General features: G+C 41.0%; 2 protein-coding genes across 2 annotated transcripts in view; one reads left to right on the forward strand and one right to left on the reverse strand.

Annotated features, from left to right (window-relative positions):
* Positions 1–8,291, reverse strand: part of LOC126108953 (E3 ubiquitin-protein ligase MIB2) — a 224,455-nt gene extending 216,164 nt beyond the window's left edge. The window contains exon 1 of the mRNA XM_049914336.1: positions 7,910–8,291. The gene's annotated coding sequence lies outside the window, so the exon portion shown is untranslated. The remainder of the gene's footprint in view (positions 1–7,909) is intronic.
* Positions 8,292–8,713: 422 nt separating this feature from the next.
* LOC126108952 (phosphatidylinositol N-acetylglucosaminyltransferase subunit A) overlaps positions 8,714–19,628 on the forward strand; it is a 107,487-nt gene continuing 96,572 nt past the window's right edge. The window contains exons 1-2 of the mRNA XM_049914335.1: positions 8,714–8,733; positions 8,928–9,084. Coding sequence (XP_049770292.1) covers positions 8,717–8,733; positions 8,928–9,084 — 174 coding nt within the window. The 5' untranslated portion in view covers positions 8,714–8,716. The remainder of the gene's footprint in view (positions 8,734–8,927; positions 9,085–19,628) is intronic.

Genomic DNA, 19,628 nt, shown 5'->3' on the forward strand with positions numbered 1-19,628 from the left:
CCAATGTGTAATTTATCCTGCGTCTAGTATTTTTAGAAAGTGGTACAAAGTTATCTCGATTGACTGTAATGAGGATGGTACGTGATATCCGGGTAACACATCACCTGGAGCAGAAAGATTGCACCACTTGTGTGGAAATGTGTGGCGACATTTGGAGGTCGCGTAAAGTGAAAACCTGTTAGATAACTCCTCTGCACAGACAAGGCCATGTTTTACAATGTGTTGTTTTGTAAACCACCACAACTGCCGCTTACAGGCTGATAACAATCCTCATGAGGTGGCAGAATGGGAGAGAAACACCCCCAAAACTGAACATAGCTAGGTATTACAATGTTGTTTTGTTTGTGGGGCACTCAACTGCGCGATTATCAGTGCCCGTACAATGTCCCAAACTTTGTTCAGTCCAATCTCGCCACTTTCATGAATGATGAAAACACAAACACCCAGTCATCTCGAGGCAGGGAAAAATCGCCAACCCTACCGGGAATCGAACACGGGACCTCGTGCTCGGGAAGCGACAACACGACCGTGAGACCACAAGTTGGGGACAGGGCTACGTATGACCAAGACTAATATTTAGGAACCATTCTTTTTCCAGAGCCAACAATAACAGGTACCAGGTAACTCGATGTGCTCAAGCTTCTCCTGGACACGCAATTGAAGTCAAATGGAATTCAGAATTCTGTTGCACACTGGTAGGGCAGGGCTCCTCTCCATTTTGCTCTCACTGTTCAGAATTAACTCTACAAGTTCCCTGGACGGTGGGTCGGTAGGGATTCAGCGTATATGTGAGCTCCGCGTTCTCGTGACCGTACCCCTGTAGCATTCTACACACAAGGTTACATCAAGTTTCACTTCATCATTAGCCTGTGTCAGCTGTGTGACTGGATTGTTGAGACATTTAACACACCACACATAATCAATTATCGAGCACGTTCTAGGGTACAGTGGAAACATGGTCTGTGTTGATTTGCATGTTGGGCACAAAGTGCCCAAAGTTACCTGGCTGAATTCCCGGAAGTTATTTGAAACTTGTATACGCCAGGAGAAACTCAGGTTTCAATGATTTCTGTTGCCTCATATTTGCTACGGTTGTCTTAAAAGTGTTTTCCATGTAAATGAATTATTGCTTTGGGGACATCTTGTACATGTCAAAATAGTTTTAAAAAATTATGGGACACAATTGCTGGACACTATGTACGTCAGTAGACATATTTACAGTACTGGCGAAAAGCACAGGTAAAAGAACAAACATACACAACAATACTCTTGCTTACAGAAGTATTAATAGTTATCCTGACAGTAAGTGCCGGACAGCAATCTGCGGCATAATTTTACAGTTTTCTCAATTAAATTTTCATTTTGAGGCAAACTGTTTTAATCTGGATTTAAAAATATATATATTTCTGCATTACATTATTATGTGCAACATGTAATTAATATACTGCTGGTGGAGGAGTGAAGCATTAATAATTGTGGTAAAAAATGTCCATCATTCCTGTTTTCTTCAAGTGTTGTCAAACAGATGCAAAAATTATACACTATACGATCAATATACACTATATGATCAAAAGTATCCGGACGCCCCAGAAACATACATTTTTCATATTAGGTGCATCTTGCTGCCAACTACTGCCACGTACGCCATATCAGCAACCTCAGTAGTCATTAGATATTGTGGGAGAGCAGAATGGGGTGCTCCGCAGAACTCTTGGACTTTGAATGTGGTCAGGTGATTGGGTGTCACTTGTGTCGTACATCTGTATGCGGGTTTTCCACACTCCTAAACACCCCTACATCCACTGTTTTCTGTGTGTTACTGAAGTGAAAAGGTGAAGGGACACGTACAGCACAAAAGTATACAGGCTCATCTTGTCTGTTGACTGACAAAGAACGCTGACAGTTGAGGAGGATCTTAATGTGTAATGGGCAGACATCTGTCCAGACCATCACACAGGAATTCCAAACTACATCAGGATCCACTGTTAGGTGGGAGGTGAGAAAACTTGGATTTCTTGGTCGAGCAGCTGCTCATAAGCCACACATCACACCGGTAAATGCCAAACAAAGCCTCGCTTGGCGTAAGGAGCATAAACATTGGACAACTGAACAGTCGAAAAACATTGTGGGGAGTGACTAATCATGGTACACAATATACCGATCTGATGGCAAGGTGTGAGAATGGCGAATATCCAGTGAACGTCAATTGCCACCGCGTGTGTGTCAACAGTAAAATTCAGAGGAGGTCGTGTTACGGTGTGACCATGTTTTCCATGAAGGGGGCTTGCACCCCTTGTTGTTTCGTGTGGCACTATCACAGCACAGGCCTAAACTGACTTTTAAAGCACCTTCTTGCTTCCCACCATTGAAGAGCATCGAGCACCTGTTCATTATGCATGGCCTGTGGCGGAGTGGTTACACGACAATAACATCCCTGTAATGGACTGGCCTGCACAGAGTCCCGACCTGAATCCTATAGAACACTTTTGGGATGTTTTGGAACGCCGACTTCGTGCCAGGCCTCACTGACCAAAATCGATACCTCTCCTCAGTGCAGCACTCCATGAAGAATGGGCTGCCATTCCCCAAGAAACCTTCCAGTACCTGACTGAATGTACGTCTGCGAGAGTGGAAGCTGTCATCAAGGCTAAGGGTGGGAGGGTGGGCCAACACCATACTGAACTCCACCATTACCGATGGAGGGTTGCCACAAACTTGTAAGTCATTTTCAGCCAGGTGTCCAGATACTTTTGATCACATAGTGCATAATAACAGTTATCGGCTTAATGTTAATAGCTGCTGTGACATCACCTTTTGGTCATATATTCACAGTTTTGTTGTTAGTTGGCAAAGACAACAAAAATCTCTTAGGCAGCGTTGACCAAGATCTAGGTTCCATTGGAAGGTGACAGTTTGGTTGAGAGTCAAACTTTTGCCCAAACCTATGAAGGAGGGGTATGTGGTGCAATGGTAGTAACATACATCCCCCAGTGATCTCATTTCTGTCATTTTATTAGCTAGAGGACCCAGACACGGAAGCTTTAAGGCAACAAGATGTTCCATCAATGGATGTTACTTATGGAATTGGAGACCCTGTCTGCAGTCCCTAATGACCACAATGATTTCTTAAGTCCACCCTCTGATTGCTAAGTTTGCTGCCAATAGAATGGTTCACGTTGTTCTCCAGATGGTAGCATCGATACCTCCGCGTGGTGGTGTGTTTAGAGTGATGGCAGAGCAGCAATCTTAAGAGTTCATCTGGGTGCAAGCCCAGTGAGTGACACTGAGGAAGGCACCAGATGATCAGAACACACTGGTCATAATAGACTCTCCAATGGATGAAGGGGAGAAGACCAGGGATGCAAATGGAAAGACTAATAGCCAAAAAGTTCAACACTGAAGTGTGTGGGGGTACCAGTATTCAAGAGAAGAAGATTGAGCTCTGCGAGCATAGTTTCGGTAGGTTTACCGCAGCCAGTGCTCGATAGGTTTACCCTGGCCAGTGGTCGTAGTTCCATCCCCCAAACGGTTGAGGGAAGTTGCCCAAAATAAGGAAGGGTAGGTGGAGCTGAGAAATCAGTGGCACAACACATTCCAAGACACTTCACCATCGTAATGGAGACGCACATTACAGAGGGTAAAATACACTGACTCCTCACATGAATTGCCACAGCCTCCAAAGTCATACAGAATGGCACATGCTCACTGTAGACATAGTCAAGGATGTATGTGCAAACTCTATCTGACACTCTGTCACAGTCAGTTCAATTCTTAAAACAGCCAAGGTGGCTGTTAAGGGTTGTTATTGTTGTTGTTGTGGTCTTCAGACCTGAGACTGGTTTGATGCAGCTCTCCATGCTACTCTATCCTGTGCAAGCCTCTTCATCTCCCAGTACCTACTGCAGCCTACATCCTTCTGAATCTGCTTAGTGTATTCATCTCTTGGTCTCCCTCTACGATTTTTACCCTCCATGCTGCCCTCCAGTACTAAATTGGTGATCCCTTGATGCCTCAGAACATGTCCTACCAACCGATCCCTTCCTCTAGTCAAGTTGTGACACAAACTCCTCTTCTCCCCCATTCTATTCAATACCTCCTCATTAGTTATGTGATCTACCCATCTAATCTTCAGCATTCTTCTGTAGCACCACATTTTGAAAGCTTCTACTCTCTTCTTGTCTCGAGGGTAAGAGTTCACAATGCTGGGAACCAAGTCTGCTGTAGGACAATGCAGAAAGCAAGGCAAATGCGTAAGAGATATTGCGATCAGCCAGAAGGTGGAAAAAAAAATGCTACAGTTCCACTGGAGGATAGCGCTATCGGTATCTGGTGGGGGAAGGGGGGAAGGGGAGGGGGCGAAGGAGGCAAGTCACATCTCAGGGTCGCCTGCTGCCACAGATTGCGAAGATACAGCATCGATACACTTTGGTTCTGAAGCAGGTTGTAGGGAGGGATCTGATGCCACAGGGGGGCCCTGAGAACTCTGCCACAGGTACAGAGTTGGAACATGCGGGGTCCAGTGGCACAGGGACGAATGGAACCTCCTCCATCTCTGAGATATTCTTTTTGTCCCTCTCTCCTTGGACAATTTCGATGTTCACGAGGGCTCGTCTGCCCCGGTTTCAGCGACAGAGGAGCAACGTGAATCCCTGTGATTGGCAACCTGTGGCTCCTTCAGCCACTGGTTGGTATCTGGTTATAGATCAGCAGAAACTCGGGAGAGAAGTGGCTCGAGGAATCCCTTCCTGGTGAGAGATGCCAGAGGAGAATATTGCTTCCGGCTGGTGGTTGGGCATTAACGTCCCCAGTAGCTGGACAGTCAATGCTCCCAAAGTGGGTACTGGATACAACAGGAGATGGTCCCCAACCGACAGGGAAGCACGCATAGTTGAGCAGCCCCAAACGCCTGACGTAGGCAGCATCGAGGGTGAGGGCACTGTCACTTGACGGGATGACACCACAGACGTAGCAAACATCATCAGACATACAGCACACAAACAATCATATTTCTTCTTGTCCTCCTGATATGTGGGTCAGTTAAGGGTCTTGTATTTTCTTTCCTCTTTGGAAGACGATGCATTCCAGTGAAGAGGTGTTATGGTGCTCCACGCATTTGACACAGATGGGGCAGGAGCGGTACAAGGAGTATTTGTGTACAGCTGACATCCACAATTCCTACAGATGGAGCTGGTGTCACAATGTGAAGACGGGCATTGCACGAATCTCACGGATTTGAAGCAATGCACGGGAGGGGGAACACAGGGTTTCACATCGCATCGATACACCATTACCTTGACCTTTTCAGGCAACGAGTTGCCTTCAAACTCTAAGATGAAGGCCGCAGTGCCAACCGTATTTTCCTTTGCCCCCATCTGGACACGACTGACTTATCGCACACCCCACTGCTCCAAATTAGCATGTACGTTGTCGTAGGCCTGTGAGTGGAAGTCACAGTGCCATAATGAGACTTATTGGGGGTGGTAGTTACAGGAATGTCACCCAGTTTGTCACAGGCGAGCAGTGCCCGTGGCAGGGGATTCTGCTGTAATCAGAACTGAGCCACTTTTTTCAAAATTTCTGCTACTTCCCCAAGCCTTTCCTCAAGGTGATCAACAAAGAATAATGACATTGTGGCCAAAACAGAATCGCCATTGGTCCTAAAATGGCAGGGAAGGAAATACTGAGGGGTCATATGGCTCCACATTGTAGTAATTCTTTCTATCCGAAGAGACAGTTGGGGCCAGGTGGCCACCACCTGAGGAAAGTTTGAGTCACTTCATTTGCACATCATCTGCCTTGGTGCCACCCACTCTGAAGGAGGCTCTCCCCTTGGGCACCATGCAGTCACGGCAATGGTTACCTTTCTGAGTAACCATTAACTGTTATCCAGAGTCCTCGTGCCCCAGCCAGGACAGGCATACACTCCTTGGCAAATGTAGGGAGTTTTCACCACAGGCAACAATATCTCTATGTGGTCACGGGTCTACCACCGTGTGGATACTTGACCCCCCACCCACTACATAATGGCTACTGTGTTGGGTTCCTGCTGTAGTACTTTTGCCTGAAAGGAAGGGTGCAAAGATAGAAAGGCACAAGATGTGGAATATACACTACATTGGACAACCTTTCCCACATGATGTGTGTTTCTATAAAATATAAAATTTTGGATAGGAATGATATATCAAACCCAAGAATGGAGACCATGTTATGAAGGATGAAAAGTTGTATAGAGTACAAAGGGGAGGGGGGTAGAGGACAAGGGACAACTATCCAAAATCATAAACCAAATAGAAGCATTGTTGGCACCAATGGAAAGGGAAGTAGCATTGAAAGGGTGGGTGCCCTGTGTTGGCTAATCAAATACAAAAGCGATGTGAGCCCTATTAGGGGTTCAAATGGATGTAAGTTACAGTAGTTATTTGGAAATGAAGATGTTTGCATAGGATAGAGACGTGTGGAGAGCTGCATCAAATTAATGTTTTGACTGAACATAACAACAAATATGAATAGCAATAAGCAAAATTGATATTTTATTGTTGTTACAGTGTACTGATTAAGTTTTCATGGTCTGCTTGTATTTTGTAAATGTAGGCCTATACAGTACCTTACCCAAGATTTCTGAAATTTTATGGTCTTAATGGCAGCTCACAGAACACAATGAATAGATCAACATTATATCCTTCACCTAACGTATCATTTGATGTCAAGCAAAAGTGTGTTTTCTTGAATCACAAATTCACAAACACTTAGCAAGCCACCTACGAATTTTTCGTTAGAAATGCAGAACATCAAATATTTAATTTACATGATTACATTTGTAGCTTGTGATGTTTACAAAATCATTTCTTCTGCCAGTGTTTTAATTTTTTGCAAGGCAACAGAAGTGACTTTGGTGTAGACCACACTGTTTATCTGAAAAAGTCATGTTGCACCTTAGTTCCCAATGTACATGAGATCTCCAAGGCTGGTTGGCTCACAGGAAGGTGCAACCACACCACCTTCAATGGGACTGTACCTATTAAGGCCAACACATTTAAAACACATAAATAAGCTAATAACACTTTACTTATGAGTGCATTATTTTAGCCTAGAAGAGAAAATATTCTGTCTTGTTTCTGGAATCAAACATAGCAAAGAAAAAAAAAAAATTAAAAGATTAGCATTTTATTTCAACTCATGCAGCATTAGTGTTTATAGCCCCAGTACCATTCAAAAAGAGAGAGTCATATCATCTAAATTCAATGTTAAACTTAACTACAATTTGCACCTCAGTTAATATTAGAGTACATGCAACAGCACAGAAAAAAAACTTGTCTTTTACTTTTCTGGGCATGGGAAGGATAAGCAGTTAAAATTTTTTGTTACTGTTTAACAAAAGTGGTAACATTTTTTAGAATGAAAATTTTACTATCAACGAGTTCGACAAACAATTGATCAGAAATTCAAAAATGAAATGGTTCGCTAATTGCAGTTAATATACACAGCTGACAGTACTGTTTTCTCTCTCCGTGTATTCCAGAGTCATTGTGGATGGAAAAAAATGTACGTACAAAATAACACGGCTTGTTAATGCAATGCCACATAACAATGCAGAAAATACAAGCACAATACATTAGACCTGTTAAAAGCAGTAAAAATTGCACTTCCGTTCTGGATTTGACATTTATAAAGGTAGTCTAATACTTCCTTCTGTTATATTTGTAGTAGTGCAACTAATTTGGACTATTTTGGTCTATATATCCTACAACGTATACACGGTCGTCACGCGTGATTCATTGCTCAGTTCAAATCAAATTTACATGACCAGATGACAAATATGTGAAATCAATGTAGTAAACAATACACATGCATCAAAGGACGCCACGCTAAGGCTATGTATCACTGTGGAAAAAGAGCAATGTGTACTTACTACAGTAAACTTGTGCCACAAAACACTTTTAGAATACTAGCAAATGTGAACCGTTCTGACAGAGCCAGCTTGTCATCTTCTTTATACTGACGTAAATTGATTGACATATTACTCCCCGGGGTTCATCCTCGCTTGACAGTACTTCCTTCAATTGTTTCCTCTTTCACAACACTACCACATGATACAAAACTTACGTCAGGCAAGCGGAAAATCGGATCATTCCTCCCGTTGTTTGCAATGCTTTATAAGCAGCATAACACAAAACAAACTTTCAAATTTCTGCTCGTTAAAACAAGCATTCCAAACGGATTCAGAGGACACTTGCATAATTATCGCTAGAGGTCCTTCCCAGTGAAATCTGCTAGAACTTTCATGTGCTGTGCAATGCTAGCTAGCTTTTCGCATTTTGCTTTTCTGTTTGCAACTGTTTCAACATGGCCACATCTGAGGAAGACCAAATTACAAATAGAAAAATAAGTCTTTATTATAATAACTTAACGTATTCGGACTTTTTTCTACGTGTATCTTGAGATTGCTAGACATGTTGTTTCCACCTCATCTTCCGCTCCTGTCAGATGTACGGAGCCACTATTTTGAAACCGTACTCTTGATGCTAGTCATCTCTGTGAGGTGTTTTATTACTTCGTCTTTGAATCTTTGACTGTGTACACGGGAATCAAGGGGTGTGTTACTGTCAGTTGGAGATTACGGGCCGAGTTTGAAAGAGAGGAAAAAACAGGGATTTGTAGGCTGCAGGCATGATTTACCGGAAAGAAAGGTGACAAAGGAGTTGACGACGTCTGTAGAATGAGACATAGGATCTGGTAAGTGTAATCGATAATCAGTGTAAAGGAAATAGTCCGCAAAAAAAAGTGTCGCAGTCGTAACTGGATAATCTGGTACTTGAAGCAGAACATGTGTTCAATTGTATATCTGCAGAGCTAACTAGAAAGAATAGGGAAGTAATCGTAGCCGCATAAACAGTCACTGCTGACAACACTTGTTTCTACATTTCCAGCATGGCATCTGATTTCTTCTACCCGAACATGGGAGGAGTAGAGGAACACATTTACAACCTGTCACAGTGTCTCATTGCTCGCGGGCACAAAGTGATTGTTCTAACCCACTCTTACGGTAATCGTAAAGGTGTCAGATACATGACAAATGGACTCAAGGTAAGTTCGTTGAGATAAAGCAAGCATTTTTCGTAGATCAGATGTTTCATATTACCTATTAGGCCTAAGTTAATAGTTAGAACTAATTCGTTTGCAAGTGGTCATGTAATTATCGAATAATTACTTGCAACATTTGAGTTCACCTTTATACTACATGCAAATGTTTAAATATCTATATAGCTGTGAGAATAATAATACATATTCTGGGCCGGCCGAAGTGGCCGTGCGGTTAAAGGCGCTGCAGTCTGGAACCGCAAGACCGCTACGGTCGCAGGTTCGAATCCTGCCTCGGGCATGGATGTTTGTGATGTCCTTAGGTTAGTTAGGTTTAACTAGTTCTAAGTTCTAGGGGACTAATGACCTCAGCAGTTGAGTCCCATAGTGCTCAGAGCCATTTGAACCAATACATATTCTGGCAAGATACAGTGGAAAGGAAAAGAAATTGCACTTGGGGGTGATTTTTATAGGTAGTAGTACAGTTTTGAAAATTAGGTGTACTGGAAGTTCAAAAATCTTGGCTTCAAAACTTCATAGATAGCATCTTACTGCATTTCTAGTTTGTTGGTTTTCTTTTTCATTGGTGTGCATGCAGTCCATGTTCTTTCCCATTTACATTACAGTAATCAGATATACAAGGTGAAAGAAAAAAAAAGTCTCATTGTTCAATTCGTTACACCAGTTCAAGACAAAGGGGTATCTAGCAAAACCTAGTCCTGCAAATAGGTCTAATAGTAATGTGATTTAAAAAACAAGGCTCCAGCAATGCTTTAACCACGTGCAGCATGGCCAAAAGGTGGTAGCATGAACTCTGCACTCTGCTGGAGCTGTTATATTAGTTCAGTGGCATAAGGAAATGCTTTGGGCAATGGATATGCAGGTTCTCTTATGTTAGTCATACTCATACCAAACTTTTTTTCAGTTAATGCAGCAAATTAGATACAATTTACACCTCCACACTGTGGCACCTTGTGTATTTCTTTCTGTTAATGTTACATGTAATTAAATATTAAGACATAACATGAACTTCTTGCTGATGTAAACAACCACTTTGTTTCGTCCATGAGATAGATAAATCCTATAAAAAATAATAGTGGCTAGAGTAACTTTGTCTGTATCCAGTGAGGTACAAAAAAACACACTAGTTGGCTAGACTAGACTGCACATTATGCTACACACACAAATTCCATTCTGTGTATTTGGTGTACAGGCTTATCTTCAGAGTCAGTACATACACGTGTGAGCACCATTCACTTTAGAGATGATGTTCAAAGTGACCACTTTGCATTCCATGTCAGTTCAACCAGGGGCTCCAGCTCATAGTCTCAGATTTGACTGAAATTCAGTATACTAATTCTACCATGTGTGGAGCACTTGTGTACAAAGTATTAGTTTCCCCTGCTGATTAGTTCCAGAATTATGACTTGTGAAAGAAGGTGGCGGCGTGACCCAGAAATTGCAACCCGTATCTGGCAATCTATCTTCAGACCCAACTTCAGGTCTTAATAACTTTGGAACTATTCCACATAGTCCAGTGAAATTTTTACAACCCAGTAACATCCATTTAGAGAACACACTCCATGAACCAAAACACCAACGACATATTTCTGAGGGAAAATAAAAAATTTCAAAATGTGATTTAAAAAATGTAATACGTTAAAAGGTACATATTGTAGGTGCCCTCTATGCCAAATATAATTCACTCAAAAAGGGTATAAATTTTTTGTGGTGAGCTTAATGTGATCTAAACACACACAGAACTCATCATGCCCATATCAGTCACAAAAACTGAGTTACATGCACACGAAAATACAAAAATTTGAAAAATTACCTGAAAAACACGGATTTTCTAAGTGTGGTAGCACAAAAGGGACAATCGATATCCAAGCCAAATTTCACACACTGCATAAGTAGAGCATAATGATATATATCTCAAAATTTCAGCATGTTATTGCAAGAAATTTGTGTACAACGGAAGTTGACATATGTATTTGGTGATGTGCCCATTGTTCCACAACACAATTTTGTAAAAACATCTTGTAAACTGTTCTGCCTCTTCTTATCCTCGCCCACAACTGTTTAATCACTAAGAAACAACATATAGATGGATTAACACAACCTATCATTAATGTTTACTGCACCTTAACTGCTAAAAACCAGTCGATTGTGCTTCGAACAGAAGTTCTCCCACACTTTATACTGTACTCTGTATATTGAGTAGCAAATTGTACTGTCTTCCTGACACTGTGATAGGAACTGGAACTGTCATAAGAATATGTTCAAAAGGAATCCAACACCTGTCTGCCAAACGTGGCCAATGAAATGATCTTGCTGGTGCCATGAAGTTCACAAATACATCACCTTCTGCTTCACAGCACTCTGCAACACGTCCTAAGTACCATTTGTCATCATAAACAGCAATAACATAGCAACCTGGTTGTATGTTGCTGCTTTTGCTTCTGAATCCTGAGTCAGATACACTGTGAAGACACATGTTGTGGATGAACCTATAGTTATAACTGGACAGTGTGCCCATCTGCACATTGTAAGAGTCCACTGGAGAGAAGTGATGATGGCTCCTTGTGTCCGCAACAGTTTTAACATGTTCTAGTCTGCTTTTTAGCAACTCTTACACTGATTTCACCTCATCTTTCGAAACATAGAGTGAGTGTATGCCAGAGAGATTTTTCTGTACCCAGGTAAATAATTGAAGAGGTGTTAGAATGTGACCTCCTGTAGGGTGCTGCAGACTAGCTCGTGATGCCATGCGCTTAATGGTAGCACCAATACCATCACATACATTTTTACCATGACTTGTTGTGAAAAAATTCCATTCTGCATGAATCTGAAAATCATGGTAATGCATGCATAAATTTTTGAGATTTTTACAGTTTTTGTACTGACTAGTTGCCCCATCAATGAAGTATTTCACAAAATGTATGTGAGGCAGCTTGTTTTTCACATATGCCGTGACAGTGCAAATGTGGGCACGAACTGCAATGGCATCGTGAATTAAACAGTCACTAAAAATGCACAGGTTCATGACAGACACATCACCTGATTAACCTCTTTAGTAAATTGCAAATGGCTGGAGAGTTGCTTGACTGTTGTCCCAATGATAGCCTTGGATGGCATCTTGAACTATAAATGCATAATTTTCAGAAAAGTCTAGTGTTACTATAATTTCATCTTGTTTCAAATTGTCCCTACAAAACTGGAGATAAGCCAATTGTGCTGTTGCTGTGAAGCTGTGTGTGGTCAGTTTGTCCGTGTCTTTGACAACACATTTCAACAAAATCTTCCACTGTACTTTGCTTTGTTTCAAGACTTGTGCGATCCATGTGTGTCCATTGTTTATAAGAAACAAGATCGTCGTCCATAAGAAGTTCACCATACAGTTTGTTATTCATGTGTTACGCAAGATTTGCCTTAACAGGACACTTTTCACACCTGTGTATCATGCACTGGTAGGAACTGATGTCACACACTAGCAGCTTCATTGCACTGTTGTAATCCAGACCAGAATCCTTTATAGCAGCAAACATCAGCATAGCATTTTGATGGGTCTCACATACACAAACATTGTGTGTGCCCCTTTCACTTACAGGCACAGCCCATTTTGGCCGAAGATTGAAAAAAGATGATAAACCTACTTTGGTATTGGGATACTTTTCTTTGAATTCTACATATAGTTCTGATATATTGCATAGCAACAGTCTTTTTTGCATTTGTACACGTACATTTCCCATTTTCACCATTACATAGTCTTTTTTTTCCAGGCATTATTCGGATGTAGTCATTATTTTCATAAAACTCTGACACTAACACCTTTATTTCTGAACTCGATTGCTTACCCTGAGCCTGCTGAAGTTGTGGAAGCACTCCGTGGGTTGCTTTTCTTTTCCTAGCTTGCTTTACCATATATGTAGAAACATTGAATTCCTTTGCAGTGTAGTCAGTAGACCAGCTGGAAGGTGCGAGGGTAAGAATAGCTACTTTTTTCTGGCATGTGGATACGACACATTTTTCTTTCAAATCATGCACAATTTTGTCCAAAATCAGAGCATTTCTGGTATGATTTCTGTTCCTTTGGAGCAGTTAGTTCTTCCTCTTCCACCATTTGTGTGTCAGCTATTTTGTGTTTTAATTCCATTTGAGCTTCTTGTAGTTTTCTTCTACTATAGCTGGACCTGTCTCTTTTCCCAACTTTGTGTGTCTTCATGGGAGACAAACCAAGAGCAGTCACTGAAGTATTTAATTGCTCTTCCACTGTGGTTGTAGGTGGCTGATAGTCTTCGTCACTGTGATGTAAATTATCATAATATTCTTAATTTTTTTGCAGTTTAACACACCTGGAACATAACTTTTGTCCTGGTTTCATGTTAAGTCCCATGCACTGATTCACTTTCAATACTGATTTTAGATCAATTTCTCTGAGGCTACACTTCACTGTCTTCTTATGAATCCGAAATGGATCAAAACAACTTCTTTTTAGGAAAGAATACTTATCCAGAAACACTTTCATATGATGATAAACACTAAAGTTTCCTGGAACTGTACTTCTTGTGCCCACAGGGTGTATCCTGGATCTCCATAGCAACAAATCTTGGTCCGATTCATCCAGATCATGCAGTACAAAGAGAATGCCACATTTTGTTCCATATGTCGTTTTACGACATTCAGATGCTTGTGCTCTACCAATACTGCAACTTGTTTGAACAAAAGCACCGCTAGTACACTCTTCTGCCTCCATACCGACTTTCCACAACAGTACTGACCAGTCTGAACTAGAATCTTAAAAACATGAGTAACCTGTAATTGTTGCTTGTTTCCTTTGTTGTTCCTGCCTAACAATGACTCATTCTGTCCCTGAAAACTACCATTGTTTAAGTTTCTGTTGCCTAATGGTTCCCAACAATTGCTGCAGCTTTATCTGAAACAAGCTGTCTGCATCATCACTATTACTTGCTAAATCGTGTTAAAAGAAACCTAACCAAATATATCTGTCAACTTTTATTGTACACAAATGCCTTGCAATAACAAGTTGAAATTTTGCCACATATTATATTATGGTCTACTTATGCAGTGTTTGAAATTTGGCTCGGATATCACTTGCCCCTTTTGTGCTACCACACTTAGAAAATCCACGTTTTTCAGGTAATTTTTTCAAATTTTTGTATTTTCGTGTGCATCTAACTCTGCGTGACTGATATGGGCAAGATGAGTTCTGTGTGTGTTTAGACGACATTAAGCTTACCACAAAAAAATTTATACCCTTTTTGAGTGAATTATATTTGGCGTAGAGGGCACCTACAATATGTACCTTTTAACGTATTACATTTTTTGATCACATTTTGGAATTTTTTTATTTTCCCTCAGAAATTTGTTGTTGTTGTTGTTGTTTTTTGATTGATAGTGTGTGTTCTCAAATTGGATGTTACTGGGTTGTAAAAATTTTGCTGGACTGTGTGGAATAGTTCCAAAGTTATTAAAACCTGAAGTTGGGTCTGAAGATACATTGCCAGATGCGGGTTGCAATTTTCGGGTCACACCACCTTCTTTCACAAGCCATAATTCTGGAACTAATTGGCAGGGGAACTTAAAACTCTGTACTTGAATGTTCCACACTTGTTAGTGTTGGGGTGCTAAATTTCAGCCAAATCTGAGACTATTAGCTGAAACATTTTCTCAAATTGGTTGAATTGACATGGAATGACCCATTTGCAAACTCTTCACCACACCAGTAGTTTGGTTTTTGGATACACCCAGCACCACACTGTATATTTAATCTGAATGCAATACTGTGCAATGAAATGAGAGAAAATGTGCCCTCAATTACCTCCCTGCATTGATTCATCTGAAAAACCTTTTGTTACTGCTTGTCGAGGTTTCGGAAACGCGTTCCTGTGACAGTTTGCTCTTTATGAACATAATCAGTTAGTGTAGCCTGATGGCACTCCCAAAGAACACAGCATCCATTTGCCCAGTTGTATCTTTGGCTGACAGAGGTTATTCCGCATGTTTAGTAATCGCCCTTCCTTCTTCCACATGTTCAGAGTGCTTGCTTTGCAGCAAAAGTTACATAGTGGAATCCCCCCCCCCCCCCTGCAATTTTCCTAGTTTATGTATGATATATGTGCATAATATCCATTAAAATGCTTGTAGAGGACTTTTTGATTATGTAGTCTGTTTTCATGAGTTTACCTTGCAGTTTTATTTTTTCTGATGGAAAATGTTTGAATATGGTGCGAACATAAACATCAGGCTATGCTATAGATCAGTCCGGTATCACAACCATTATTTGGCATACACCTTTTTTGGCTTCACCAACTCGCTACCAAATTAGCACCTTCGAACCTAATTTAGACCGCAGTAGCCAGTTTTGTAGATCAAGAGGGATATTCTATACTAGTTGTAGACTTTGGCCAGTGATGTCTCCTTTTGGTGTGTGTTTTCACAGTTTGGTTTTTAGTTGCTTAAGACATATGTCACACATTTCCTACATCCCTGGTCAAAGCAAATGACTATTATTGAATATTTCTCTTTACCCAGCTTTGCTCCTTTTTGGGTGTGAGCAATCTTGGAAGCCAGTGGGCAGCAACATTTTGCTGTGTTCTAAATGTCGTGCTAGAATATCTGTGACAGATTTTTGTTTGTGGGACCTTGATCCTCAAGCACTAAACCATCTACTTCTATTTTGGTTCCAAGTTCTTCAGATCCGTGGTCTCCCACTTTGTTCTTCAGATACTTGTCGGACCACAGTGGACGTCGTGTCTGCACCACCTAACGACTGTCGTATAATGGTTCATTGTTTCTGTATACCTCCACCAATTCAGTACGGATTGTTACAGTGTTGTTCCTCTTTGAATGCAGAAAATGAATTACTGCATCTTAAAACAATCAATGTGTTGTACAATATTGTTGGAATGATTCCTCTTCCGTTGAGGTTACCTAATGAGGCATGATTTCAGTGTGTAGCAGGACTACAAACAAGTACTCACAAGCAAACAAAAAAATTAATCAAACTTTTTTTGTAGGTGATACTTTGTACATGTGGACCCATGTCAGATTCCTGTTAGTACCAATGTTAAGCCCCTGATCTCTTCATAGTGGTTGTCTTTTATCCGAGTGTGAAGTTCATGTTTTTTCACAGTCTTTCGAGTAAGAAGAAATACAGGGTGTACGTAAAGTCTGGGAACACTTTCAATTATTTATTGCACAAGAACCAAACGTTGTTCAGATATCATACATATGTCATTTTAAAGAGAAACCCTGAAAGTTATTTTTTCCATGTATACCGCTACAGCGTAGTTTAGTAATTTGCCGATAGTCAGTGCTAGTCGCAAACGTGACAAGTTCAAGTGCGGAGCGAGCTTTCTGTGTGTCGGAGTTCGACAAAAACAAGTGTGCTACGGCTGTTCAATGGGTGTTTAGAACCGAGTACTGTAAGAAGCCACTAACAAGGCAGGCCATTTCGCACTGGTACAACAAATTCATTACGGTGGGTAGCTTGTGCCAGGCAAAGAGAAATGGACGTCCCAGCACGAGTGAAGTGAATGTGGAGCACGTACGAGAGACGTTCATAAGAAGCTCAAAGAAAACGGTGTCTCGTGCATCCCGCGAACTCGAAATTGCTCCAATGACAGTGTGGAAAGCCCTGCGACAGAAGCGGTCTGTGAAACCATTCAGATTGGAGCTATTGCAGAACACGGAGCTGCTGCCTTGACAGATCAGCCGTGCTACAGAAGGGGACAGCTGTTTCATGAAATGGCCCCCCAATCACCAGATCTCATTACATGTGACCTTTTTTCTGTGAAAATGAAGTTCGATGGTGCTTGACAGTGTGTAGGAGAACGATACTTCAGGCTCGCAGTGCCGTACTAGCCAAGGTCCTAATGGAGGTGGTTTGCCGGTGCCTTCCTCCGACCGTAATGGGGATGAATGATGATGATAAAGACGACACACCACCACCCAGTCATCTCGGGGCTGATGAAAATCCCTGACCCCGCCGGGAATCAAACCCGGGGCCCCGTGCTCGGGAAGCAAGAAAGCTACCGCGGGACCACGAGCTGCGGACGATTTTCTGTTGGGTCACATTAAAGAGCTGGTATATGTACCACCTCTACCACATAATGTATCAGAGCTCTGGGAGAGAATATGGGGAGCGACTGCCACAGTTGACGATGCCATGTTGGGACAGGTATGGCAAGAATTTGATTACTGTATTGTCTGCCGGGTCACTCCTGGTTCACATATCGAATGTTAAAAAAAGAAAACCACTGAGTTTTTCTTCAAAATGCAATATATATGACATCTGTACAGTGTTTAGTTCTTGTGCAATAAATTATTGAAAGTGTTCCCGGACTTTACATACACCTTGTATTGGTAATTACAAAGGACATTGACGTGTACAGGGTGAGTCAAGAGGAAAGATATACACTTAGAGGTGTAACAGTGATTCTGAACAGAAAACTTCATATTGGGTTTGGTTTCAGAGATATAACACGTATAATATCCCTTTTGTACATTTTCTTGAATAACTCAAAATCTGCGTGCTTCAGTGAAAATGCGTCACAGTACAAAATTAACTTAAATTTCCTATTTAAAAAAAAGTTCGTCATTTTTTTCTCTAGGACTAGTTGTCTGTGCCATAATATTGAAAATCTCTCTGCAGCTTATGTAGTTTTTGTAGCCAATTTGAAGTAGTTTCCTGATTTGATAGACCACAAGTGTCTTGTATCAACTTCCTCTACCATTGTAACAGTGAAAGTGTTTGAATAATACAAAAAATAAACAGCAGTTTACATCAGATGTTTTCTATCCCGGGAACCATTCAGAATAGGACATCTGTCCATGTGACGTTTTTTGTTCAGAATTGCTAATACTGTCACCCGTCAAAGCCTGTACCTTTCCTCCTGATTCACTCTGTAAATGTCTTGTAAAGTAACCGTCAAACTACCAAAGCTTTTGGTGAGGTCCTTGCAGGATCTTTCAACACCAGATAAAATTCTTAAAACACAATTCTGTATTCTGAAAATACTGTCCTTGTAATTTTTTTGCCAAACATGATTCTGTAACTCATTAATAAATTGAAAGATACAGAATGAGCCCAAGTTATATCTGCATGCATACTGAAAGGATACATCATATATCAGTATCCGAAAGGTAGGATCGTAAGGGGATAGGACCTGGATAAACTGATGGAACCAGAGGTTGTAGACTTCCAAAGAGAGCATTAGGGGACAATTGACAAATACAGGAAAAGAAATACAGTAGAAGAAGAATGGGTAGCTTCGAGAGATGAAATAGTGAAAGTAGCAGAGGATCAAGTAGGTAAAAAGACGAGAGCTAGTAGAAATCCTTGGATAACAGAAGAGATATTGAATTTAATTGATGAAAGGAGGAAATGTAAAAATGCAGTAAATGAAGCAGGCAAAAAGGAATGCAAACGTCTCAAAAATGAATAGCCAAGAAGCGCAAAATGGCAAAGTGACGATGGCTAGAGGACAGATGTAAGGATGTAGAGACATATTTCACTTGTGGTAAGATAGATACTGCGTACAGGAAAATTAGAGAGACCTTTTGAGAAAAGAGAACCACATGTATGAATATCAAGAGCTCAGATGGAAAACCAGTCCTAAGCAAAGAAGGGAAAGCAGAAAGGTGGAAGGAGTATATAGAGGGTCTATACAAGGGTGATGTACTTGAGGGCAATGTTATGGAAATGGGAGACGATGTAGATGAAGGTAAATGGGAGATATGATACTGCTTGAAGAATTTGACAGAGCACTGAAAGACCTAAGCTGGAACACGCGAGGCAATACTGAACCTACAACTTATCTTAGAAGATAGATTAAGGAAAGGCAAACCTGCGTTTCTACCATTTTTGGACTTAGAGAAAGCTTTTGACTATGTTGACTGGAATACTCTCTTTCAAATTCTGAAGGTTGCAGGGGTAAAATACAGGGAGCGAAAGGCTATTTACAATTTGTACAGAAACCAGACTGCAGTTATTAGAATCGAGGAGCATGAAAGGGAAGTAGTGATTGAGGAGACAGTAAGACAGCGTTGTAGCCTATACCCGATGTTATTCCATCTGTATATTGAGCAAGCAGTAAAGGAAACAAAAGAAAAATTCAGAGTAGGTATTAAAATCCACGGAGAAGAAATAAAAACTTCGAGGTTCGCCGATGACATTGTAATTCTGTCAGAGACAGCAAAGGATGTGGAAGAGCAGCTGAACGGAATGGACCGTGTCTTGAAAGGAGGACATAAGATGAACATCAACAAAAGCAAAATGGCGATAATGGAATTCAGTAGAATTAAATCGGGTGATGCTGAGGGAATTAGATTAGGAAATGAGATGCTTAAAGTAGTAAAGGAGTTTTGCTATTTGGGGAGCAAAATAACTGATAATGTTCAAATTAGAGAGGATATAAAATGTAGACTGGCTATGGCAATGAAAGCATTTCTGAACAAGAGAAATGTCTTAACATAAAGTATAGATTTAAGTGTCGGGAAGTATTTTCTTAAAGTATTTGTATGAT

The sequence above is a fragment of the Schistocerca cancellata genome, chromosome 11 (assembly GCF_023864275.1).
Source record: "Schistocerca cancellata isolate TAMUIC-IGC-003103 chromosome 11, iqSchCanc2.1, whole genome shotgun sequence".
Taxonomy (NCBI): Eukaryota; Metazoa; Arthropoda; class Insecta; order Orthoptera; family Acrididae; genus Schistocerca; species Schistocerca cancellata.